This window comes from Aspergillus stella-maris (genome assembly GCF_047715825.1).
Source record: "Aspergillus stella-maris strain CBS 113639 unplaced genomic scaffold BDV14scaffold_45, whole genome shotgun sequence".
Lineage (NCBI taxonomy): Eukaryota > Fungi > Ascomycota > Eurotiomycetes > Eurotiales > Aspergillaceae > Aspergillus > Aspergillus stella-maris.
The window spans coordinates 49,271-70,185 of record NW_027396839.1 but is presented as its reverse complement, the minus strand read 5'-3'; the positions used below and the strand labels follow the sequence as shown (position 1 = coordinate 70,185).

The window sequence follows — 20,915 nt, the reverse complement described above, 5'->3', positions numbered from 1 at the left end:
AGGAAAGTGGAGTGTTCTTGTCTAAGTATCTCAGTCAATGAAAACTTGCGTAATACATAACAATTTGGTCCATAATATATGAAAGCGATAGTAGAAACAGTACATCCATCAAACCAACCTCCAAAAGCTTCAATCAAGTCCACAGCGAAAAGATTCTCAAGCATAAAGATCCCCATGATCCCTCTTAATTGCATCCGCCCCCTTCTCTGCAACCGCATAAACCGAGTTCTGAATGCGACAGTCCGGAATCACAGGAATAACACTCGCATCGATAACCCTCAGCCCCTTGACTCCATGAACCTTCAGTCTGGGATCAACAACACCCTGCTCCATGTTCATCGATAACCTTGTCGTCCCACAAGGATGGAAACTCGTCTGCGACCGATCCAGAACCGCGCGCTTCATAAGCTTATCGTCCTCAAGCGGCATTTCGAACGGATACTCGGCCTCAACAATATCCTTGAATCCGTCGCCGTTCATAAGAACGTCGTAGGCGTATCTTATTCCCTCGCGAAGCGCGATGATGTCCAGATCGTTGTTGAAGTAGTTTAGGTTTATGTTTGGTTGAGTTAGTGGGTCGGCGCTGTTGAGGGTTACTTCGCCGCCCTCTGAGACGGGGCGGACAAGGTCGACCATTACGGTTATGTAGTTGCCTTTCTTTGGGGTCGGGTAGTGCCATTGGAAGGCGCTGCCGAAGAGGCACACGAAGTCGAGTTCGAAATGGGGTTGGCCGTAGGGGCAGAAGGGGTCTTTGTTGTTGTTTGAGGCTTTGGCGGCGCGGTATTCGGGGTCTTTCTCGAGGTAGGCGTCGATGCGGGGGAAGCCGATTAGTTCGAGGAAACCGGACCCTAGTGGGCCTGTGTGGTTGGAGGAGTAGGATTGCAGGGATTGCTCGTGTTGAGGGGTTCCCTTGTGCAGGACGTGATCGTCCATGCCGAAGCCCTCTTTCACGCGGAGGACGAAGGGAACGCCGGGATGGTCGAGGAGATGTTGGCCGACGTGCGGGTTGTTGATGAAGACTGGGATGTTGTGCTTCTTCAGCTCCACCTCGGGTCCGATACCGCTGAGCATGAGGAGCTTGGGCGATTCGAAGACACCCTGGGAGACGATGACCTCGCGGGTTGCGAAGAGGTTGAGTTCTTGACCTGAGCTCGTAATGACGGTCACACCCTTACAGACCCTGTCGGCTTCATCAATGATAAGTTTCTTCGAGTGCACCTGAGGCAAAATAGTAATATTCGGCTTGCCCGCAACACAGAGGAAACTACCCGATCGCCGACCCTTGTAGATCGAGTTGACACTATGCGTCAACCCTAGCATCTCGCCGTCAAAAATATTCTCAGTAATTGGCTGACCAGTTGACTTCCAAGCCTGAGTCAAGCGCTCCCGGAAGGGCTTCATCTCAGGAATAAGCTCCGAGTGCGAGATAGGAATCGGACCACCTTCGCCAATCTTCTTCAACTCAGGCGAGTACATCTGCTCATCATCATGGTACGTCGCGCTCTTCCGCAGATACGGAAGGAGCCCGTCCCAAGCCCACTCCTTCCCACCATACTCCTCCCACATGTCGAACGTACCCTTGGACCCAGGAACCCAGGTGAAGTAATTCAGCGATGAGCTTCCGCCGAGGACCTTTCCACGAGTATTGGGTTTCTCGACGCGCTCGTAGTCATCACGCTTGACCATTGTGGTTTTGTATGCCCAGTCGTACTCACTGTCGCGGAGTTCGAAGGCGTTAGAGGGAGTCATGATTTCTTCGATAGTCTTTGTGTCGGCGACGCCGGCTTCGAGGATGAGAATACGGGCGTTGGGGTTCTCGGCTAGACGACCAGCGACGGTGTTGCCTGCTGTACCGCCGCCGACGACGATGAAGTCGAATCGAGCGTTATCTTGGATGGACATTGTAAATGGATGATAAGATAGCAGTAGTTGAGGGGAATGAAGGAATTAAGGTAGTATGGGAACCGTGGTAAATCGTGAAGGGCCTGCTCGATCAACACCAGGCCGACATCTACATCGTTTATATACTCTGTTTTATACCCCTCAGTATACATCATCGCGATGCAAACAAGAAGTATTACACTAGCTTAGAGAAATTGGAGTCCAGACCCTCCGACGAATTCCAATTGGCTTTATTGTCTCCCCAAGTTGGGCTAGAAGGATATCAAGGCCGCACGAGTGGCAAATCCGATCCTTCATGCTGGATTCCAACTCTCCACTGTCGCCCTGCCACGCATGCTAAGCAATCAGGATTTGCGAGCTTGTGCTACTAGAAGGGGTAGTGGACGATCGACGAGCTTACGGATCGATAACAAAAAGAACGATGATGTAGCCATGTTTGAGGTGTGGTGCGGGGTTAGAAGTATGTAGCTGGAGAGTCCAGACGCTAGACAGTTCTAAAAATGATTGTTTCAAGAGTGATGCAGTCAGAATGTATGACGGTTTTCCTTCGGAGATGACTCGGGGGCTTCAGCAGGTTTGACAATTGACACGCCCCGCACCGTTAGTGGACTGTCCGAGAGATCCGAAGGGACGTCATAGGTGTGCCGCGTCTTCACTCCTCACCTTCAAGATACTGGAAGCTGGGATTGAAATATTGCCACTCAAAAGCCTGTATTACCCTACTAATATCCCCCCTTCGGCAAACTTCTCCAACAAAGCTATCAACCAGACAACGCCATACAGTTTATGAGGCTCGAAGCCAAGCCATGGTTGAGTTGGGCCTAAGATCGGCGGCCGGCCACCGAGCTTACTCTGTACGAATTTGGTAGTGGTAGCAGGCCAATCATTGTTCATCGGCGCATTATAGGTCCAGTTTTGAGGGGAAGCTGGATATCTATCCCCTCACGGGCTCAGGTGACACAGGATTTAGCATTGCCTTGGTGGGTAGTACTACCAAAAACGTATAGGTACCCTGTAGACAAGGCGAGGCCCAGCCATTGGACAGGATAATGGTCGCCATGTGGGGATGCATCTATATACAAGAAGACTCGTGAGGGGTAAAAAGCAGTAGGAGCTCCCGGCCTGTCAGTACTACGAAGCCCAATCAGAGTGAGTGCATCACTAAGAGGCAAGGCAAAGCCAGATCAGAGTTATGACTGGCACGATAAGGTCGTCGCAAGGTCTATGCTACCTATATAAAGCCAGGGACTTAAAAAATTGGTTAGGACACTGGCAGGCATTCGCCTTCTTCTTCACCACTATTGTTAACTTCATTTACTGGACCTACTTTTATCATGACCGATGAGAGATACTACACCCTAGCGGAGGGTAAGTGACCAAGTTCATTGTGCTCTATTGTTGGACATTCAATAATGAGCAGGCTGTCCCGTGTCCAACAGCCGAACTACTGTTCTGATGCGAGGTCATCAGGGCGGTGGGCTTGGGCTTCTCCAGGATACACAGCTTATTGAGACCTTGGCACATTTCTCGCGCGAAAGGATTCCAGAACGGTATGTATCTCGCAGGGTCTATGAGTCTCGTAAACTCGGATGGATGGTCTAACTTGAGTTATGAGGGAATTGTAGTGTTGTGCATGCCAAAGCCGTAGGGTAAGCTTCCAATCCTCGCCGCTCCAACAACCTTCGTTAACGGCAAGCTGGATCTAGGTGTTATGGCGAATTCGAAGCCACCCGCGACTGCTCCGACTTTACAAGTGCTAGCTATCTTAGTCAGGTTGGAAAGAAGACACCAGTTCTTCAGCGAGTATCTACTGTTGGGGGAGAGTCCGGGTCCGCAGATACCGCTCGAGATGTGCATGGATGGGCAATGAAACTGTATACGGATGAGGGAAACCTCGACTGGGTTTTCAATAATACGGTATGTGCTGCCAAACCCATCTTTGCCGACTTGGAAATGCATGCTAATATCGTATCAGCCGGTATTCTTCATCCGCGATCCGATCAAATTCCCATCCATGAACCGCTCGCACAAGCGACACCCTCAGACGCATCTTCTTGATGTAAACATGGTGAGTACTGGTAGTTCATGATGTGACTGGCGGATACTAACCAAAGTTACAGTTCTGGGAGTATGTCCCCTTTAAGGCCTAATTCTATGCTTCTATCTAATGCTGTCCAGCTTCCACGTCGGCAATCCCGAAGGCATCCACCAGCTTATGGTCCTGTTCAGCGACCGCGGTACGCCAAAATCCGTTAGACACATGAATGCATACAGTGGCCATACGTACAAGTTCACCAAGGGAGTAAGGCATCTCCACCCCCTTTCGCTACGTCCCTCACTTACCATGTTTAGGACGGCACATTCAAATACGCCAAGATTCACATGAAAACCCGCCAAGGTATACAGAATCTAACCAGCAAAGAAGCTTCCAAGCTCGCTGGACATAACCCTGACTATATGATCCAAGACATGTTCGAGGCTATTGAGCGCGGCAAATACCCCGTTTGGGACGTCTTCGTGCAGTTGATGACTCCCGAGGAGGCGGAGAAGTATCGCTGGAATGTATTTGACATGACGAAAGTTTGGCCGCATATTGATTTTCCGTTGATACAGATTGGAAAATTAACTATGAATCGGAACGTAAGTCATTCTTCTATATCTTGACCTGATAAGGCTGTCGGTTTCGGTGGTTGACCGTCAAACAGCCGAGGAATTATTTCGCAGACATTGAGCAAGCTGCGTTTTCACCATCAACAATGGTCCCTGGATTTGCACCGTCCGCTGATCCAGGTAAGTGTTACAACCCCTCAAAATCCAATGGTTTCTTGTCTAACGCAAGTTTAGTACTCCAAGCCCGCCTCTTCGCCTACCCAGACGCAGCCCGGTACCGCCTAGGCGTAAACTACCAACAACTCCCCACAAACGCCGCAAAAGTCCAAGTCTACTGTCCCTTTCAGCGCGACGGAAAGATGCGATTCGACGACAACTACAGCGGAGACCCCAACTATGTCGGATCCTCAATCAAACCGACCAATTTCTATCAGGACGTCAAGCGTGAAAGTGTTGCGGCGTTGAACCTAGATGTGCAGCATGAGAAATGGGCAGGCGAAGTTTCGGCGTATACCAGTGAGATTACGGATGAGGACTTTGTTCAACCTGCGGCTTTGTGGGAGGTTATTGGACGTGAGGAGGGGCATCAGGATAGGCTTATTGAGAACCTTGTTGCGAGTGTTACGGGGGTTAAGTATCCTGAGCTGCGGGCGAAGGTCTACGGTTAGTACCCAGGTTTCTATATTCTTACTTTCTTGTGTTCAATAGTAATGTTGGGTACAGATCTCTTCAGCCGCGTCAACCACGACCTGGGTGGTAAACTGCGCGAGAAAACTGAAGCGGCCATTCAATCGGTTCAGGATTGATTTACGTAGGAGAATCGTTCCACCTGGTTACTAGAACATCCGCGTGTCCATAGAGCGAACGATGCAATTATTTCAATCTTATTACAAACGAGAGGAATATGCGTGGTTAAAGTAACTCTCGTTCTTGGCCGTGAAGGTCTGCTTTGTGTAGCTTCTGTCTCTGAAGTCCAGATGTAAGGCATTCCTAACTACGTCCACTCTTTTGGGCGGGAGCTGGAGTATGACTGTCGTCTACCAATAAAGGCCTTCTTCGTATCTTCTTCGGAGTATAAACTACCTGTAAGACGCCACCAAACCTGAGGGGAACGTCCCACACGATCCGATCAGCAGGACCCTCCTCCTTTCGTAGGTACCTACCCCACCTGAAGCCGATTTCCCGATCTTTCTTGGCCGTCTTTCGGGGTCATCCTATCAGGCTCTCCAGCAAACCATGAACCCCAATCTGACCGGGATGGATTAATAGGCAGTGGCCAGAACTCCCGCACAAAGAATCTGCGTCCCTTTATGTCTCTCCACACAGTTTTCACATTTTAAACCCCTTCAACTCCCGTAGCTGCAACCATACATGGCCAAGATACCACAATGTCCTCGCGGACGTCTAGTTCCTCGACCGACACACCACACTTCAGATTCGTGACAGGCAAAGCCCAATCTGAAGCGCGCAGCCATGCGATGAGAGAACATTGGAAACAACGACACCAGCGCAACCACGAGAAAAAGATTCACCACAACAGGGTATCACCGCGAATTCTTCTCCCGCGGTCGCAGAAAAGTTCAAGTCAAGGCCTCTCAAATTCGAAGAATTGCAGAAGTTCTTCAGACTCGCAAGAAGAACAAGGTCGAGAAGATGGAATCCACCGCGGCATCCCTGCTCAGCTATTGCGTGGTCTGCGCTGCGCTTTGTCCGGCTCGAGACCAGATCCGTTTCAGACGTGTCCTGTGCACTTGACGAGTCAGCATCAGAAGCTGTTGCACCATTGTACGTACTTGAACATACCCGCGAGCCCATTGCGAAGCCGCTGACATTTTCACTTCTAGGGATCGGGACCCACGCGGCAATGATGTTCGAAGATCTCGATGTGACCGAATTCAATCCCATGAAGGACGTTTGGTTTCCGCTCGATCTCTCGAATGCATCGTCTTTCAACTGTATCATGGCTCATTCGGCAGCGCACTTAGCTCACCTTTATGCCGGCACACCAATCTGCCGAGGAATTTATTCTTCGGATGCATTGGAGTATAAAACTGAGGCTGTTAGTATATTGCGTCGTTGGCTTTGCGATCCTGAGCGGGAGTTGTGCGACGATGCCTTTTCGGCCGTTGTGAGGTTGTTAACTTTCGAGGTATGTGTCACATTATGAGGACAACAAATCATCTATTTATAGGATATGCATTAATAACGCTCTTGCTATTAGCGGTACTGGGGCACAGTCGGAAATTGGAAAGTGCACCGCGACGGACTGCAGAGGATGATAGAGGCAAAAGGTGGAGTTGAGGCGCTCCAGGGAAACTGGCGGTTGCAGCTCGTGGTTTATCTGTATGCGCGGCGCACGACAAATTCAAGCCAACTGTAGTAGGTACTAACATTGATTCTTTCAGCGTGTCACTGATGTCGCGACCATCCTGGCTCGAGCCCACAAACCAGCTTGAACGGATATCTCGTCCCATTTCTTCACCAACGCTGCCTCATCAGAATATAGCCGTCGATACCCATAAGATCCGTTGCCTTTGGCTCATCTCCTTCACGCAGGACTTGAGGACGTTCATGGGATCATTCTATTCTCAAGGACTTACCTCATTCCCCTTTGCCCATGCCGCGGTTGGGCTCCTTAGGCAAACTTTCCACCTGTCCATCCTGCCGCGTTCTGACGACAGATCCCCCACCGAGCTCGAGGAGGAGGTACTCGGCTGCCTTTTTGCCATAAGTGTCATTGTCCAGGAGTCAATCTCCTCATCACCGAGTGCAACCTGGTCGGGACTGAATACCCTGGATGAACTAGAAATATCCCTGGCGGGATCGCAGCACATTTGGGCGGACTCCGTATACGATCTGCGCGCCATGCTCTACGAAATTCTGAATTTTCTCTGCGGACAGGGGGCACTCAAGGTCGACTATGTCATGCATTTGGTGCAGGTGCTTGGCACATTGAGTCTCGAAGCACGTCGAGGCGTCGAGAAGTGCCTTCTCAATTTACTTTATTCTTTGGGAAATAACAACGGTAATGGCCTACTGGTTGGTGATGGGTGGTCACCAGACTCATTTTTATCTTCGATGCACGGGCATTAGAACACAAATCAGGTACTCATATTACTATGGTATACATTCTCCCGGGGGCACGTAGATAAGATGGGAAAGCTCGTCAAACAATATTATACAATGAAAAAAAAAAAAAAGGAAAGAGAAGGACTACATCAAGCCACCGTAGGTTTTCCCCTCCTGCTCCATTTGTTCGTCTTTCTTGAGGTAGTGCTTCATGATCTCCTCATCCTTCTTCATCTCTGAAGGCGGTCCGCCCTCGGCACTCTCAGGTTTATCATTAGCGGCTTGCTCCTCGTGCTTATGCCTGTGAGGATGGATGATCTTGTTCATGAGGGAATCCTTATGCTGGGTATCTATGTATAGATCGCTCATCAGCATAAAGATACACAACGTCTACTGGGTATGGGAACAAACCTTCGGGCATGCTGATTCAGGTTCAGACTTCTCTTATTTGCGTTGTAGAGGACTTGAAATTGAACTTGTTCTCACTATAATCGCTCGTCGTTGCCACCTACTATATACTCCGCCCTCCCCTCCTCGAGTACAGAACTGCGGGGAATGACGCAACGACTACCAGATGGTGTCCAGGCGTCCAATGTCTATCGATCAGCTGCCTCAATGCGCTATTACTGCTCGTCCAATCATTTAAGGCCAATGGTCTGTTCTCGCCCATGGTTCAGCGGGAGTTGATCGTTGGTCCACTGTGCGCATGGCCGCCATGGTCGCCCTAGCTCGGATTCTTGTAGCTATGACTGCTGTGGCATAGTATGTCTATGAGTCGCCACCATATGCTCCATCTGAACTGTGCTATTGCCACACTATGAAGCCCGAATATGACGCGGTGCGGTGAGTAAGCTGCTGTTACCAAAGGGCTGTACTTTGTTCTTGCGGCATCTAGGTCTGGTGGCCTGATGCCCTGGTGCCCTGGTGCCTTACCATACTCTGTTATGAAGAACACTCATGAGAAAAGTCGACGTGCCCGTTAGCGCTCAGGCAAATTGCGGTAGGTCTTCGATGCCTTGGAAACTGATTAAAATTGGGTACTGTTCCACGGCTCGTGATGATAAGGCTGTATTACCCCTTTTAACACCTACTCTGGTCGCGAGTTATCCTGATATTCTGAAAGGCCATACCCGAAATTGCTTCCAAGAGGGTATTTCCTCAAACTCCGAGGGCCAAATAATTTTATTGACCATCTACCCGAAGCTCTAGCCATTCCAGACACCTCCAGTACGGCGGAGCATCTCCGACAGACAAGACCCACAGAAATCTCTGATCCGCGCTGATTTTGAGATCTGCAGCCTCTGAGAACTGGTCAGGACTCGAGGGCCTGGAATGCACTGTTGACCTCTTTCCGCTTTTGAAATAGAAGTCTTCTAGTCTAACAATACAGCGGAATCTGTTTGTGTATGACTCACTGCAACAACAAGTTCTCCGAGCTTCTCTTTTGCAGTCTCAAATACACAAACAATCTCCTAAATTGTTCGACAACATCCACATCAGGCGCCATATGATTATTTACCCGCATCAACAACATTTGCTCAACGACAACCCCATTGGTGTGCTTACAACTGAACCCTGAATGAACCACACATGACCGGATTCACTCTCTCCCCATACCTACCCTACGAACTCCGCATCCTGATATGGGGGATGACCATCAAACCCCGAACAGTGGAAGCCCGCATAATCCGCAAATACGGCGACTGGGGTAGTCCTATAGGGTTATCTTCGTCAACCCCCATCCCCTCCATCTTCCAAACATGCCACGAAGCTCACGATGTCGGACTGCGCTACTACAAAAAGGCCTTCTGGCAGCTCACAATACCCGAGATACACCCTCGCTACGTCTGGGTTAACTTTGAGCTGGATCTCATCGACATCGGCGATACTTACTTTGACCACGTGAAGGCCGAAGACCGCGTTCGAATCCGGCGGTTGAGGTTTGAGCGCGAGTACAGTGATACTTTTTACTTCCTGGAAACTTTTGAATTGCGAGACCTTTATAGTCCCCGTGAAATTCATGTCTTGTGTACCGATGGGAATTGGTGCTGGGCTGAGCCTTACGACCATTTATATAGGCCTTGTGGCCCAGAAAATTTGACGTTTATTAATAAGGAGACTGGAGAGGTGTGGGGGCCTAAGGAGATTAAGATGCAGTTTCAGTACCTACTCGCGGGCTAGGGACTTTTGTGTTTGGACGGTCGTTGGCGTTCCTCATCGGTCTTGAGACATGTTTCGTGTCCGAGTGGACGAGTGAACGAAAAATCTGCCTTCGTCTGCATAGCCAATAAGCCCCATGTTTGAGCTCGATTCGTCATGAGGACTAGCAGTTTCCTCTGCTACAATAATGATTTTCAAAAGCTACCAAGTACGACGGCATCCCTTTTCGTCCGCCAGCTCGAACGACCTACAACAGGGTACCACTGCCAGCCACCAAGGTCGTGATGATGGTATTCAGCTGGTAGCGATAAACTGTACCACATACTTTCAATGCGATGCCGGGATTCATCATCTTTATGCTCTTCATCCCCGAGCTGATAGGTCGAAGAAGTCGAAGTCCACAGCGGCATCCTCCATTCTGCGCGTTCCATGAGCAGTCAGTAGTATATTACCGGTACTTCTACCGATACTCGACGGCTTTTCAATGGTGAAGCCAGATTAGCAGATCCAAGCCAACCCAAGAACGACGAAGGAACACATGGCACGCATACCATCATCAACCTTCTATGACTACAATGTTATACACTCAAACAATCAAAGATGATCATTGAATCCTATATACAGTTTAACTCAAAAACAATACAAAACGCCCATTAACCTATTAACTCTTGTTCAGATAAGGCTCCCCTCCTTCTCAAGGTTCTCATCAGCCTCGGTTTATTTCCTCATGCCCTCCTTGTCCTGCGACAGCGTGGATTGTCCCCCGTGACTGCCCGCTTCGCCCTTCTTAATCTCGTCCTTCTTTCCCTGCTTCTGGTGCGAGTTCAGGTCGTCTTCGAAGACGGCGGTGTTGTCGCGGGGAGGGAGTTGCGAAGCTGTGAGGCCAAAGGGTGGTTAGAGATGTGTTAAAATTATATAGGAATGAGCTCACGAACATTGAGGCATTGTGATCTGAATATTTGAGTAACGTCTAAATGACTATTTGTAGATACTTTTTGATGTCTTTCTGGTTTTGATGTCTTGTGGAATGCGTTCTATCAATAAGGGCTTCTCCATCTATATAGTCTTCCGCCGCGGAGATGAGGCTGCGATAATGCAATGCAATAATTCGACCACTTTAACCTCATCCCGAAGCTCAGCCAGTTGCAATCCGCATTCTGTCCAATGGGAAAATACTTCCGTATGCGGACCCACGAACTGCAAATCCGTCCCCGTGGTTTATCCTTAGTGTCCGCCCGGCTCGTCAGTGGGAAGGGAGCTTGGTCTCACATTCCATTGCGCTAAAGTCAGATAGCAAGATGTACCTACTCCTGTACAGCCCAAGGATCAAATAGTAATAACCATCCTCAGCTTCCCATATGCTATACTTTGATCGCCCTCGGTTTCCCAATTTCGAGCTGTTGGATTCTTCTCCGCGGATACGCCTTTTATGACGACTGAACTACGTCCATGCGGCTGTCCGAAGGGTCCACATTCCATGTCCGCATTACAACTGGAGCATTACAAGACTCCGCGGTAGCACGATTAAGCCAGCGATCGCGTTAGCTTACCGCCTTACAGAGTACATCGAACACCGCTCGCACGTGCTGACCGGTGCAACGCGAGCGCACGGTAGTAAACGTGCGTTCAGGTCTATTAAACTAGAGCAATGTTCTATGAATCATAAGAGACTGATGCGGTACGTACTTTAGGCCGTTATATCCCGAGTACTAGGTGCATTTCATTCGTCTAGCACCTGTCTTCACTTCTAATACATTTTGCTAAAATTCGATACCAGAAAAGGCAGAGAAATAAACCCAATCAATATCACCACCCTACATCAACCCCGGTCCCCCATACCCCTTCCCCTTCCCCCCCTCCTCCCTCTCCTCATCCCTCTCAAGCTTACTGCGGATGCCACCTTCCCGCTCATCATCATCTTCTCTCACATTATTCAATTTCTCCTTCTTGTTCTGGTGGTGGTGCAGAATGTTTTCGAAGATGGAGCTTCGGCGGCGGTGGGTTGGTTGGGTTGGGTGGGTGTCTTGTTGAAATGGTGGGTTAGTCGAGTTGGTGTGAGGTATCGTGAGAGGGGGACAGGGGATTAGCGGACCTTGGGGCATTTTTGTAGGGTCGAAGGGGATGAACATGTGTTAGTTTCTTATAATATGTACTGAGAGATGGTCTGGGGTTTATGGGACCCTGAGGATTCGTTATATGTTATATGCCCTACATAGATCTAGACGGGACCGTGGAGACAACATGATGCAATGACTATCGACAAGCTTTATATCTACCTAGGTTATTCTCGTACATTGTCACCAATCAGATAGCGTATGACTTGCAACGGCAAATGAGAGCCTCAACGGTCGGTTTTTATTATGACGCCAACCTCTCGGATCCTCTTGGCATCTTCTGGGTGGATATCCGCCTCCTCATTGATTTCGTCCATACACGGCGACCAATAGCTCTTGATGAATTCCGACATACTGAGATCAAGCTCATCATATTTTTGAGAAAACTCAACCATCAAAGCGACAAGAAAACGTATGGATGTGGAATCTTCGTCGCGGATTTCAGCTATTTCTTCGGGAGTGCATCTTGTCCTGTAAAAGTCTGTCCCATGGCATGTGTGAGTCATTCCAAGGGCCTTGAATGTCGCGTAACGAAGTGTCTCTGTGAGTAGCTGGTATTCTTAGCTTTGTGGTAACTGTAACTCCTCAATGATCTCAGCTATGATATCGAAGTCTGGGAAATCATCTGGCGAGTGAGAGTAATGGTAGTCGCAGTAGGATCGGACTAGTCGAGATAATGGTGAGCAGCCAAATTCAGAGCATGCACAAAGGCATTCGTTCCGGGTATCATCACACAGAAGAGTTGGCAGTAGCAAATTTGCTCCTGGCCACGCTATTTCGCAAGTGTCCAGTCGCTCCCCAGTTTCAAGGCGCCGCTCCGTAATAGCCGAGCCGAGCTTCGCTGTGATATCGAAGACAGTAGGGATGTCCCCAACGGACGGTTGGCCAAGAACAGCCCCCTTGCCAATCATCCACTTCGTCATCAATGCAAGCGCACCACAAAAGGGGTCAGTCTTACTTGCTGATAAGTCAGAGAGCGGAGTATTCCCGTATATACCCGCTGGCTGAGGTCAATGAAACCTGCTTCGTACAACATGTCTGCGGTCTCTGTGCTGAGGATTTCAGTGTAAATAGATTCCTTAGGCGGAGTAGCACTCGAATCAAGTTCGATACCACATTTTACAAGAGCACTGTACACAGGGTAGGCGCCGGCGTCGAGAAGTCCAGCTTGCGGTAACGTCAGCGCACAAAGGGCCTCTCTGGGAAGAGAGCGGGTGGCCAAGTCCTGAAGTTCCTGGCGTTGCTTCACCAAGGCGGATATGGTTCGTACAAGAACTTCCGGCATCTGGTAGTATGCTGATACCGATAAAATCTCATTGGGAATGGTGGTAGTATACTCCAATAACAGCAGAGCAGAACCGAGGTCCCCCACCCAGCAGGAGAGATAGAATGAACTCCAAGTTGCGTCAGAATCTCGAGGGAGACTAGATTCCCGGAGCAGTATCCTTCCTGGAATCCACCCTACACAGCAAGACAGGTAATTTTGGAAGTCCAAAACCTCCAGGACATCAGATTCTTTCCAATGCTCAGTTGCAAGGCTATATTCGAGATCATTTTCGTGTTTCATAATAATGGCGTCCTCAATCCGCGTGGGCTCAATATCTTCAAATCAAATTGTTAGACTGGTTTAAGTGGTGCAATCATTTGGCAGACCTTCAAGTTCGCCCTTGTCTTTAAGGATTCGTACGACTTGCATCGCTTGAGGGCTATCGAACGGACATTTTGTATACCACCTTTGCCGATCTGCATTTTTATCCAACGATTTGAGGCAGTCCCCCGAATTCAACAATGTCTGCATCATTTCTAATTGGAGTATAGGAACGCCCTTGTTCTGAGGGCAATCGCTCCAGCTGTTCAAATTATTCCAAACCATAATGTCAAAGGCAGTATACCCATGGTCGTTCTCCTCTCCCGTTGGCGCCCCGATCTCGATGAGTGCATGCAGCAGCTTCTGGATACGCTCGAGACTAGGCTGATGTCCATTCAAGTGTAACATCTTCCAAACCTTATTACTTCAGCGACCGCCTGGCAGGGTATTGACTTGGAGCGTGTCTTTTGATGAAAAGAGGTAAACGGCACATACATGTAGTAGCGTAGTCCCATCAGCGAGACGATCAGTTGGAGCTGCTTTCCCAGCGCGAAATAATTCCAAGAACGCGTCATGAACAAATGGGAAATCGTCCGTCGTCCGTAATAGCTCAAACGTGGGGGTGTCGTCCGGAACAACAGAGTAAAACCGAAGGGTTGGAGATATTGACATTGCCCCGGCACCTCTGGTGAGGGTCATCATGAATATCACTGAAAGAACCTAGTAGACGGTTGCAAGATGCATATCTAGCGGAGGCCACAGACATCTGTTGCTGTGGCATGTGCAATGGGCAAGATCCATGATGTGTGGTATAGACAGAAAGAGAGAGCACTTGAGCGCTCCAACTCTGTTTTCTGCAGGTGCAATATTTGGCCAGTAATTGAGAAGAGGAAGCTGCGTTGCCCTGCACCTTCCTTCGTGACGAGTTGAGCAGGACTTGTCTGTTGCATATCGTGTTTAGCGTCGATGGCTGCAGCAGTGGGCTCATTCGGGATTCACTGCGCGCTCTTTTCTATTCAATATTAGAAAGAGGCCTCAATACAAGACGAATAATAATTACGCTAGATGCGAGGGTTTCAAAGGTATTTGTTGCATTCTGCCTTGGCTGGACCAGGCTAAGAACTTCCGTTGTTTGAATGTTGATTGTCGTCGTCGTTGACATCAACCTCTGGATCTGCTTCTGCTGCTGCGCGATAAGAGCACTGCCTCACCCACGTTAGTCACGCTTCAAACCACACATTTAGTACAGGCTATGAACCTATTCAAAAGCTGAAGCGACAAGTGCAGGTTATCCTGTAGACCGGAAACGGTATGCGATACCGTCACGAGAGTGTCTTTTTTGAACGGGTACAACGCTCTCTTCAGCTGAAGCCAATCATGTTTCCTGACGAACGGTGAAGTATCATTTGACCGGCACTTTTGCACCAGATCATCTAGCTTTCCGCAGGACTTCTGACACGAGTCCAACTGCAGCCACACGAGATCTCTGTATTGATCGGATGGGAGGTCCAGCTCTTGCTTGGGCGAGACAAACCCGCCAAGAACCTTCAACGTGCTCTGAAGGCCTTCCAGTCTCATGGTGAAATCGGCAATCTCGTCGTCGTGGCCTTTCCATGGTCCGTAGTAGACTATGAGTCCCTGGCACGCGGTGAGGCCAAGAGATACGACTCCCACCACACCGGCGCTCACAGAGAACGCGTCGCTCATCATTAATATCACAATAAAAGGATGAGAGAGAGTGGCACTATTGAGAACCGAGGTAGGTTGGAGGAAGGGGGGAATGCGAAGAGATTATGTTCATGGAATCCTGGTTCGGGCTGCTTCGTGATAGCTCAGCCTCGCGCGGGTTCTCGAGTAGGCGAAGTTCAGGGGTTGATTCGATCCACGTCAGAAGGCAGTTTCTCTGGCAAGGCTGGCTTCCTTCCATGTTAGTAAGATGGCTAGGCTAGCGGTTAGCACAGGGGCTCTTTCCAAGTCGGATCTTGTTATGGTTCAACGGCTTTTTACAGCAGATATCTAGTATATGTATCTTCTCTTCGTCGGTATCCAACGTATATTACCCTGCGATCTCACTTACTGCATGTGCATTTGACTTACCGCAATCTATTAACGCAGATTCGCGCTACAATCGCTTCCTCACATTCTGTCAAAGCAGCAGCCGAGTGATATACGTTACATCCATTTCCTGTGGGGCGCTAAGTGGGGTTTTTCAAATCAAAAAACCACCGACTAGGTAATGGCCGATTGAACCACCTGCGTATCTATCAAACCCTCGGCCCAATTTCGATCTGTCGGATCGATCCGCCATCAACGGGGCCCACTCCAACAGGTTCTCGATATGAGTCACGCAGAGCCTTTTTTTAGTATTCTGTCTTTATATCGCATTTAGTCGGTCACTCAACATATCCTTCCATTCCTACTTTAGGAGAACCCGATATCTTACAAGCTAAAAGGTTAATGAAACAAAACGGAGACAACATACACAAAAGATAGGCACAACACAAACAACCGACTCGAAACTCATACATGACCCTCGAAACATTCCACCTCTTCCCCCTTCTCCCCTTTGAACTCCGATGCCTTATATGGGATCTTTCTATGGAACCCCGAACAGTCGATGTCCGAATCTTACCAGAACACGGAAGCTGGGGTACCCCCACAAAACTGACCTCGACAACCCCCGCCCCCGCAATCCTGCATACCTGCTCTGAATCCCGCGCCCACGCTCTCCATCACTACAAGCAAGCCTTCCACCTCCCAGACCTCACAGGACCAGACTATATTTGGATAAACTATACAATCGACATGGTTTCAATTGGGCAAACCTACTTTAGTTGTATCCCTGAACACGAGAAATCATCTATCCAGAGGCTTACGTTTGAGCGGGAAGGAAACGAGTACTTTTGTCGGTTTGAGGGGTGGAAGTTACGTGAGTTTGAGAGTGTTAGGGAGATAAAAGTTATTTGTCTAGATGATGTGAATACGTGGGAGTATGGCTACGACTGTGCTTCTTACCCGCGGGGGTTGGAGGCCTTGAACTTTGTGGATAGTGAGACCGGGCAGGTTATTACGGGAGAGGAGATGGAGAAGGGTATTGACGATTATTGGGATGAGATGGATGCGCATTGGGATGAATATTTAGAGGAGTAGTTGGTTCTTTATTACATGGCTATGGAATCCGTGTTTCCAAGTTCAATGTGCTACCCAGGCTTACGCAGGTGTCTCTCCAGCCTTACTCAATCCCAGACACATATCATTTATCTCCTGATTACCATCCTCACTCCCTCTTCCTAAACCTCAAAAATGGCCCCGTAGCCTGCGCAGTAATAAACTCCTGAATCGGTAACTCCGTCAACCCGGGAATAGGCCTACCCACGGACTCCTCAACAACAACCTTTCTTCCATTCTCATCAGCAGCCTCAAAGTCCATCCTGACAAGGACATGCGCCATTGTCAACAACAACTCCTGCAAGGCAATCGCCTTACCCACACAGCCCCTCGATCCAATCTGAAACGGTCCATATGCAGCAGGCTCATGGTTCACGATATCAGATGGTACCTTCTCGCCCTCAGTTGAAAGTAACCACCGCTCAGGCCGGAACGTATGCGGGTCTGAAAAGTGCCTTTCTTTATGCTGGATGCTGTAAATTCCTGAGCCCACGAGGCAGCCTGCTGGGAACCAGGTACCATTTATCACGGCGCCGCCGAGTGGTGTTTCTCTGGGCAGTGAGATTCCGACGGGTGGTGAGAGGCGCATTGCTTCTGTTATGGAGGCGCGGAGGAAGTGACAGCTGGAAAGGAGGGCGCCGAGTTTTACTTCTGATGCACTGAAGAATTTGGATCGGACTTCGTAAGCGGCGCGTTCGTAGGCTGTTCTGTACCGGGCTAGGTAGAAGAATGTTGCTGCTAGGGCTGTTGCTGTTGTGTCGGAGCCTACGTAGTTTACCAGTATTAGCCTTGCGCCAAATTGTCATAAATTTGGGACATACCGGCAATAATCATAGTGGCACACTCGGCATTCAGCTCAGCCGGACTGATATCAACGGCATTCAAGAACGAATAAACATCTCCTCCAGCCTTCTTCGCCTTGCCTTTTCCATCTTCAACCTTCCCACCGTCAACTTCAGCCTCAGCATTAATCTGCAACTGCTTCTTATACCTAGTCTTCAAAACCGTCTTAATAAACCCCACAAAAACATCCCTGGCCTTCACAGACTTCCGCAGAATCGGCTCATCAATCTTCAAGTACGCCAGCAGTGCAAGCGGTAAGCTCTGGATATACATACTCTGCCGCCGTGAAGACTGATGAATCGCATCGGGGATATGTCTGAATCTCTCGTCGGAAACCAGTTCCAGAGGGTTACTAAAGACCATGCTCATCATCATATCGAAGAGGAGGTAGTTGCACCATTTGCTCATGTCGCGGGTTGATGACCAGCCTGCCGCACTCTTATCCGAAGCGGGTTTAGGCGGAGTCATGGTGTCGCAGAAGTTCGCAATATGCCCCTGCATCCCCGGTTCAAGACGCCGAATATTCTCATCACTTAGAGCCTGCGCAATACGGTGTTTCCGAGGCCGATGTTGTTTTGGGTCTCGGACTGTTAGGATGCTAGGTGTTTTTTGCGCGAGGACAATGTAGTTCTTTGCTTTTAGGCATTTGCTGCCGACGCCGTAGACATCTGCGTGCTTCATATTAGTCCTAGGCTCCCTTCATTTGGGTCTGCGGGTGCGGGCGTACCTTGGAACCCCTGCGCCGTGTTAACAACAATGTAATTCGGTGTCCAGCGCACATAGTCGCCGTATTTCTCGTGTAGTTCGTAGAGTTTTGTTGAGAAGTCGCCTTTCCAGCCGTGGTATGCGCCGTACAGGGTTGTTAGGCGGGCGAGGAAGGGGCCGGGATATTTTGCTAGCGGGTGGAAGTAGAGGCGGTAGATGCAGACGGAGAATATCTATAATGTGCCCTGTAAGTATGTTTGTGGAAATATTGTGTGTCTGGGATGGGGTGTGCGACGCGACATACCCAAAGAAACACCGCTGCGCCGAGGCCCCCGAGGCATGTGTGAAGGGAACAATTGATGACCATGGTTATTGTCTGTACTCTAATACTGCACAGCATGATCATCTAGGTGCAGGTCTCGAGCTGCTTTTGATTGATTGTGTTTGATCGCGCATGGCTGTACATTCTTTCATGGTGAGAGGGTGGTACCACCGGATTGGGGCTGAAAGTGATGTACTCGTCGCGAACAGTAAGATAAAATGAATAAGTCACCATGAGATTTAGATGTGGCCTGACAGGTTAAGTAACAGTCAGTTCATGTCATTGATCTGCTAACATTTCTCTTATTGTTCTACTATCTTTCCAATCGCAAACAACCACAATGGCCATCGAAAGCATTCAGCTCCTCCCGCCATCCGAGACCATCGGTAAGCCCTAACCTTGGCATCTCACCACCACCATCACTACTACCCACCACTAACCACTACAAACAACAGACTGGTCCCAACTCGGCGCCCGCCCCAACATCGGCCGCGGGCACATCGAAGCCATCTACGAGAACGGTGCCTGGAGTGAACCAAAATGGGTGCAATCACCCATCCTGCAAATCAACGCCCTCGCACCATGCCTGCACTACGGCCAACAAGTCTTCGAAGGCCTCCGCGCCTGGCGCGCCCCAGATGGCAGCGTAAACGTCTGGCGTCCCCGCGACAATGCGCGGCGCATGGCAAAGTCCTGTGCTGCCGTTGCGATCCCGCCTCCCTCTGAAGAGTTGTTTGTGGACTGTATCAGACTCGCGTTGGCGGGGAACTCAGACTTTGTCCCGCCGCACGGCCATCCCGCTTCTGTATACATCCGGCCATTCATTCTCGGCACGGGTCCGCAAATGGTCCCTATGCCGCCCAACCAGTTTACATTTTATGTCTTCTGTGCGCCTGTCCCTCCCTACCTCGGCGCGCAGGCTTTGCCGGCTGTGATACTAGATGAATTTGATCGGGCTGCGCCGAGGGGGACGGGCGCTGTAAAGGTCGGTGGAAATTATGCGCCTGTTATGCCGCATGCTGTTAGGGCTGTGAAGGGGGGGTTTCCGATGACGTTGCATTTGGATAGTGCGACTAGGACGCAGATTGATGAGTTCTCGACCTCTGCTTTCCTTGGTATTAAGGTGGGTGCGGAGGGGAAGGTGACCATGGTCGTTACGGATAGTGAGAATGTGATTGAGAGTTTTACGGCGGGTTCGTGTGTTCGGCTTGCGAAGGAGAATGGGTGGACTATTGAACAGAGACCGGTATGTTGACCTGGTTTTGTTTAAGGGTGCGCTTTTGCTGACGGATATTCAGATTCCTGTTACTGAGCTCGGTGAGTTCACGGAGGTTGTTGCTGCTGGGACTGCTGCTGCGCTGGTTCCCATTCGGTCTATCAAACGGCCTGTCACGGATGAGTTGTTTGACTATGGGGGTCAAACGACTTATCATGAGATGCTTGCTGTGTGGTTACTTGATGCGCAGCAGGGTAAGGGTGAGGACAAGCATGGATTCAGATACACTGTTGAGGCAAGGAGCCAGGAGGAGTTGCGGATCTAGACGATGATTCCTGTTACTTACACCTTGATTATTTCTCTGTATTTTGGATTAACCATCTCAGCTTTCTTATTTTTATAAGACACGTGGATCGACGCATTTTCTTCTCGCCATTGACCGTTGCTTTTGCAATATCTTGCCCGTCTACCAGGTCCACTAATCACTTCTCCTCAAGCTCCTTGAGCACCATCAACCCATCCAACCCCCTCGCAATACGCAGTCCCCTCTCATTAACCTCACGGATACTCTTCTCATCCCCATTCAACAACCCCCTCTCCCTAAACACCCCCTCAGGCAGCACAGTCTCCCTCCCCCTCTTAAAAACATACTTCGTAATCGCCGTTGCAATAACCTTCCTATTCTTCCCCGTCGTCAAGAAAGCACTACTTATAAACACCCACTTTCCATCCCAAGCCAATATTTTCGACGTAACTTCATACGACTGAAGTGTTGCAATGGGTCGAAAGAATGTACACGCTGTCCCCGCCAATGCAGGACGGAACGGCGGGCGGGAGAAGATCGTGAATGTTTCGGGGAATAATGTTGCTAGAAGACGTAGTCGAGACTCGTCGAGGTCTTTGAAGTAACTGCTGTTCGTTTTATGGATGTTGATGTCGATTTCGAACAGGGGTGAATTTGTAGAGAATGTTGCTGGTGTGAAAACGGTGAGGTTTTTGGGAGCGGGGCTGAGTTTTTGCAGGACAACGATTATGAAGAGGCGGAGCTGTTATGTTACGTAGTTCTGTTAGTTTTAGGACTTTGGGGATGTTTTGGTGTGGTAGACGTACATTGTTGAAACCAGGCAGGGCTTTCAGCGTCGGGCCGAAAAGTGTAGCGGCAGCGGCAGTGCCCAGGGCCAGGAGGGCGTAGGCGTACATTGCACCTCACGAATGGCA

The 20,915-nt window shown here is 49.6% G+C and overlaps 11 protein-coding genes across 11 annotated transcripts; 5 read left to right on the top strand and 6 right to left on the bottom strand.

Moving 5' to 3' along the window:
- Positions 1-50: 50 nt before the first annotated feature.
- On the bottom strand, positions 51-1,980 carry BDV14DRAFT_210174 (GMC family oxidoreductase). The gene has a single exon (XM_073775826.1). The coding sequence runs from the start codon at positions 1,900-1,902 to the stop codon at positions 157-159; it is 1,746 nt and encodes a 581-aa protein (XP_073625949.1). The 5' UTR covers positions 1,903-1,980; the 3' UTR covers positions 51-156.
- A 1,256-nt stretch (positions 1,981-3,236) lies between these two features.
- On the top strand, positions 3,237-5,318 carry BDV14DRAFT_202234 (catalase; the record flags this gene model as incomplete). The annotated part of the gene is made up of 11 exons (XM_073773960.1): positions 3,237-3,270; positions 3,323-3,452; positions 3,528-3,551; positions 3,609-3,819; positions 3,878-3,970; positions 4,023-4,030; positions 4,081-4,204; positions 4,255-4,542; positions 4,608-4,692; positions 4,747-5,175; positions 5,236-5,318. The coding sequence occupies 11 exons, from the start codon at positions 3,237-3,239 to the stop codon at positions 5,316-5,318; spliced, it is 1,509 nt and encodes a 502-aa protein (XP_073625948.1).
- A 462-nt stretch (positions 5,319-5,780) lies between these two features.
- On the top strand, positions 5,781-7,481 carry BDV14DRAFT_177346 (uncharacterized protein). The gene is made up of 3 exons (XM_073769399.1): positions 5,781-6,297; positions 6,357-6,661; positions 6,734-7,481. The coding sequence occupies exons 1-3, from the start codon at positions 5,901-5,903 to the stop codon at positions 6,890-6,892; spliced, it is 861 nt and encodes a 286-aa protein (XP_073625947.1). The 5' UTR covers positions 5,781-5,900; the 3' UTR covers positions 6,893-7,481.
- Positions 7,482-7,725: 244 nt separating this feature from the next.
- Positions 7,726-8,043, bottom strand: BDV14DRAFT_177345 (uncharacterized protein; the record flags this gene model as incomplete). Its single annotated transcript, XM_073769398.1, has 2 exons — positions 7,993-8,043; positions 7,726-7,931 (listed from the first exon to the last, which is right to left on the bottom strand). The coding sequence occupies exons 1-2, from the start codon at positions 8,000-8,002 to the stop codon at positions 7,726-7,728; spliced, it is 216 nt and encodes a 71-aa protein (XP_073625946.1). The 5' UTR covers positions 8,003-8,043.
- A 1,128-nt stretch (positions 8,044-9,171) lies between these two features.
- BDV14DRAFT_202231 (2EXR domain-containing protein) lies at positions 9,172-9,762 on the top strand (the record flags this gene model as incomplete). Its single annotated transcript, XM_073773959.1, has 1 exon — positions 9,172-9,762. One exon carries the CDS (start codon positions 9,172-9,174, stop codon positions 9,760-9,762), a length of 591 nt encoding a protein of 196 aa, XP_073625945.1.
- A 1,793-nt stretch (positions 9,763-11,555) lies between these two features.
- Positions 11,556-11,843, bottom strand: BDV14DRAFT_202229 (uncharacterized protein; the record flags this gene model as incomplete). Its single annotated transcript, XM_073773958.1, has 2 exons — positions 11,556-11,764; positions 11,834-11,843. The coding sequence occupies 2 exons, from the start codon at positions 11,841-11,843 to the stop codon at positions 11,556-11,558; spliced, it is 219 nt and encodes a 72-aa protein (XP_073625944.1).
- A 239-nt stretch (positions 11,844-12,082) lies between these two features.
- BDV14DRAFT_202228 (uncharacterized protein) lies at positions 12,083-14,142 on the bottom strand (the record flags this gene model as incomplete). The annotated part of the gene is made up of 4 exons (XM_073773957.1): positions 12,083-12,406; positions 12,853-13,457; positions 13,509-13,860; positions 13,939-14,142. The coding sequence occupies 4 exons, from the start codon at positions 14,140-14,142 to the stop codon at positions 12,083-12,085; spliced, it is 1,485 nt and encodes a 494-aa protein (XP_073625943.1).
- Positions 14,143-15,858: 1,716 nt separating this feature from the next.
- Positions 15,859-16,656, top strand: BDV14DRAFT_95401 (2EXR domain-containing protein). The gene has a single exon (XM_073777916.1). The coding sequence runs from the start codon at positions 15,970-15,972 to the stop codon at positions 16,591-16,593; it is 624 nt and encodes a 207-aa protein (XP_073625942.1). The 5' UTR covers positions 15,859-15,969; the 3' UTR covers positions 16,594-16,656.
- Positions 16,608-18,626, bottom strand: BDV14DRAFT_177341 (cytochrome P450). Its single transcript, XM_073769397.1, has 4 exons — positions 18,464-18,626; positions 18,182-18,392; positions 17,433-18,122; positions 16,608-17,376 (listed from the first exon to the last, which is right to left on the bottom strand). The coding sequence occupies exons 1-4, from the start codon at positions 18,563-18,565 to the stop codon at positions 16,721-16,723; spliced, it is 1,659 nt and encodes a 552-aa protein (XP_073625941.1). The 5' UTR covers positions 18,566-18,626; the 3' UTR covers positions 16,608-16,720.
- Positions 18,627-18,748: 122 nt separating this feature from the next.
- On the top strand, positions 18,749-20,268 carry BDV14DRAFT_177339 (branched-chain amino acid aminotransferase). The gene is made up of 3 exons (XM_073769396.1): positions 18,749-18,867; positions 18,937-19,727; positions 19,780-20,268. The coding sequence occupies exons 1-3, from the start codon at positions 18,822-18,824 to the stop codon at positions 20,020-20,022; spliced, it is 1,080 nt and encodes a 359-aa protein (XP_073625940.1). The 5' UTR covers positions 18,749-18,821; the 3' UTR covers positions 20,023-20,268.
- BDV14DRAFT_202224 (acyl-CoA thioesterase) lies at positions 20,180-20,897 on the bottom strand (the record flags this gene model as incomplete). The annotated part of the gene is made up of 2 exons (XM_073773956.1): positions 20,180-20,743; positions 20,808-20,897. The coding sequence occupies 2 exons, from the start codon at positions 20,895-20,897 to the stop codon at positions 20,180-20,182; spliced, it is 654 nt and encodes a 217-aa protein (XP_073625939.1).
- Between the last annotated feature and the right edge of the window lie 18 nt (positions 20,898-20,915).

Coding starts and splice junctions, on each gene's coding strand:
- BDV14DRAFT_210174 (XM_073775826.1), bottom strand. CDS start 1,902: ATGTCCATCCAAGATAACGCTCGATTCGACTTCATCGTCGTCGGCGGC.
- BDV14DRAFT_177346 (XM_073769399.1), top strand. CDS start 5,901: ATGTCCTCGCGGACGTCTAGTTCCTCGACCGACACACCACACTTCAGA. Junction 6,298..6,356: donor TCAGAAGCTGTTGCACCATT/GTACGTACTTGA, acceptor TTTCACTTCTAG/GGATCGGGACCCACGCGGCA. Junction 6,662..6,733: donor TGAGGTTGTTAACTTTCGAG/GTATGTGTCACA, acceptor TCTTGCTATTAG/CGGTACTGGGGCACAGTCGG.
- BDV14DRAFT_95401 (XM_073777916.1), top strand. CDS start 15,970: ATGACCCTCGAAACATTCCACCTCTTCCCCCTTCTCCCCTTTGAACTC.
- BDV14DRAFT_177341 (XM_073769397.1), bottom strand. CDS start 18,565: ATGATCATGCTGTGCAGTATTAGAGTACAGACAATAACCATGGTCATC. Junction 18,123..18,181: donor CACGGCGCAGGGGTTCCAAG/GTACGCCCGCAC, acceptor TGAAGCACGCAG/ATGTCTACGGCGTCGGCAGC. Junction 17,377..17,432: donor TGCCACTATGATTATTGCCG/GTATGTCCCAAA, acceptor TAAACTACGTAG/GCTCCGACACAACAGCAACA.
- BDV14DRAFT_177339 (XM_073769396.1), top strand. CDS start 18,822: ATGGCCATCGAAAGCATTCAGCTCCTCCCGCCATCCGAGACCATCG. Junction 18,868..18,936: donor CCCGCCATCCGAGACCATCG/GTAAGCCCTAAC, acceptor TACAAACAACAG/ACTGGTCCCAACTCGGCGCC. Junction 19,728..19,779: donor GGACTATTGAACAGAGACCG/GTATGTTGACCT, acceptor ACGGATATTCAG/ATTCCTGTTACTGAGCTCGG.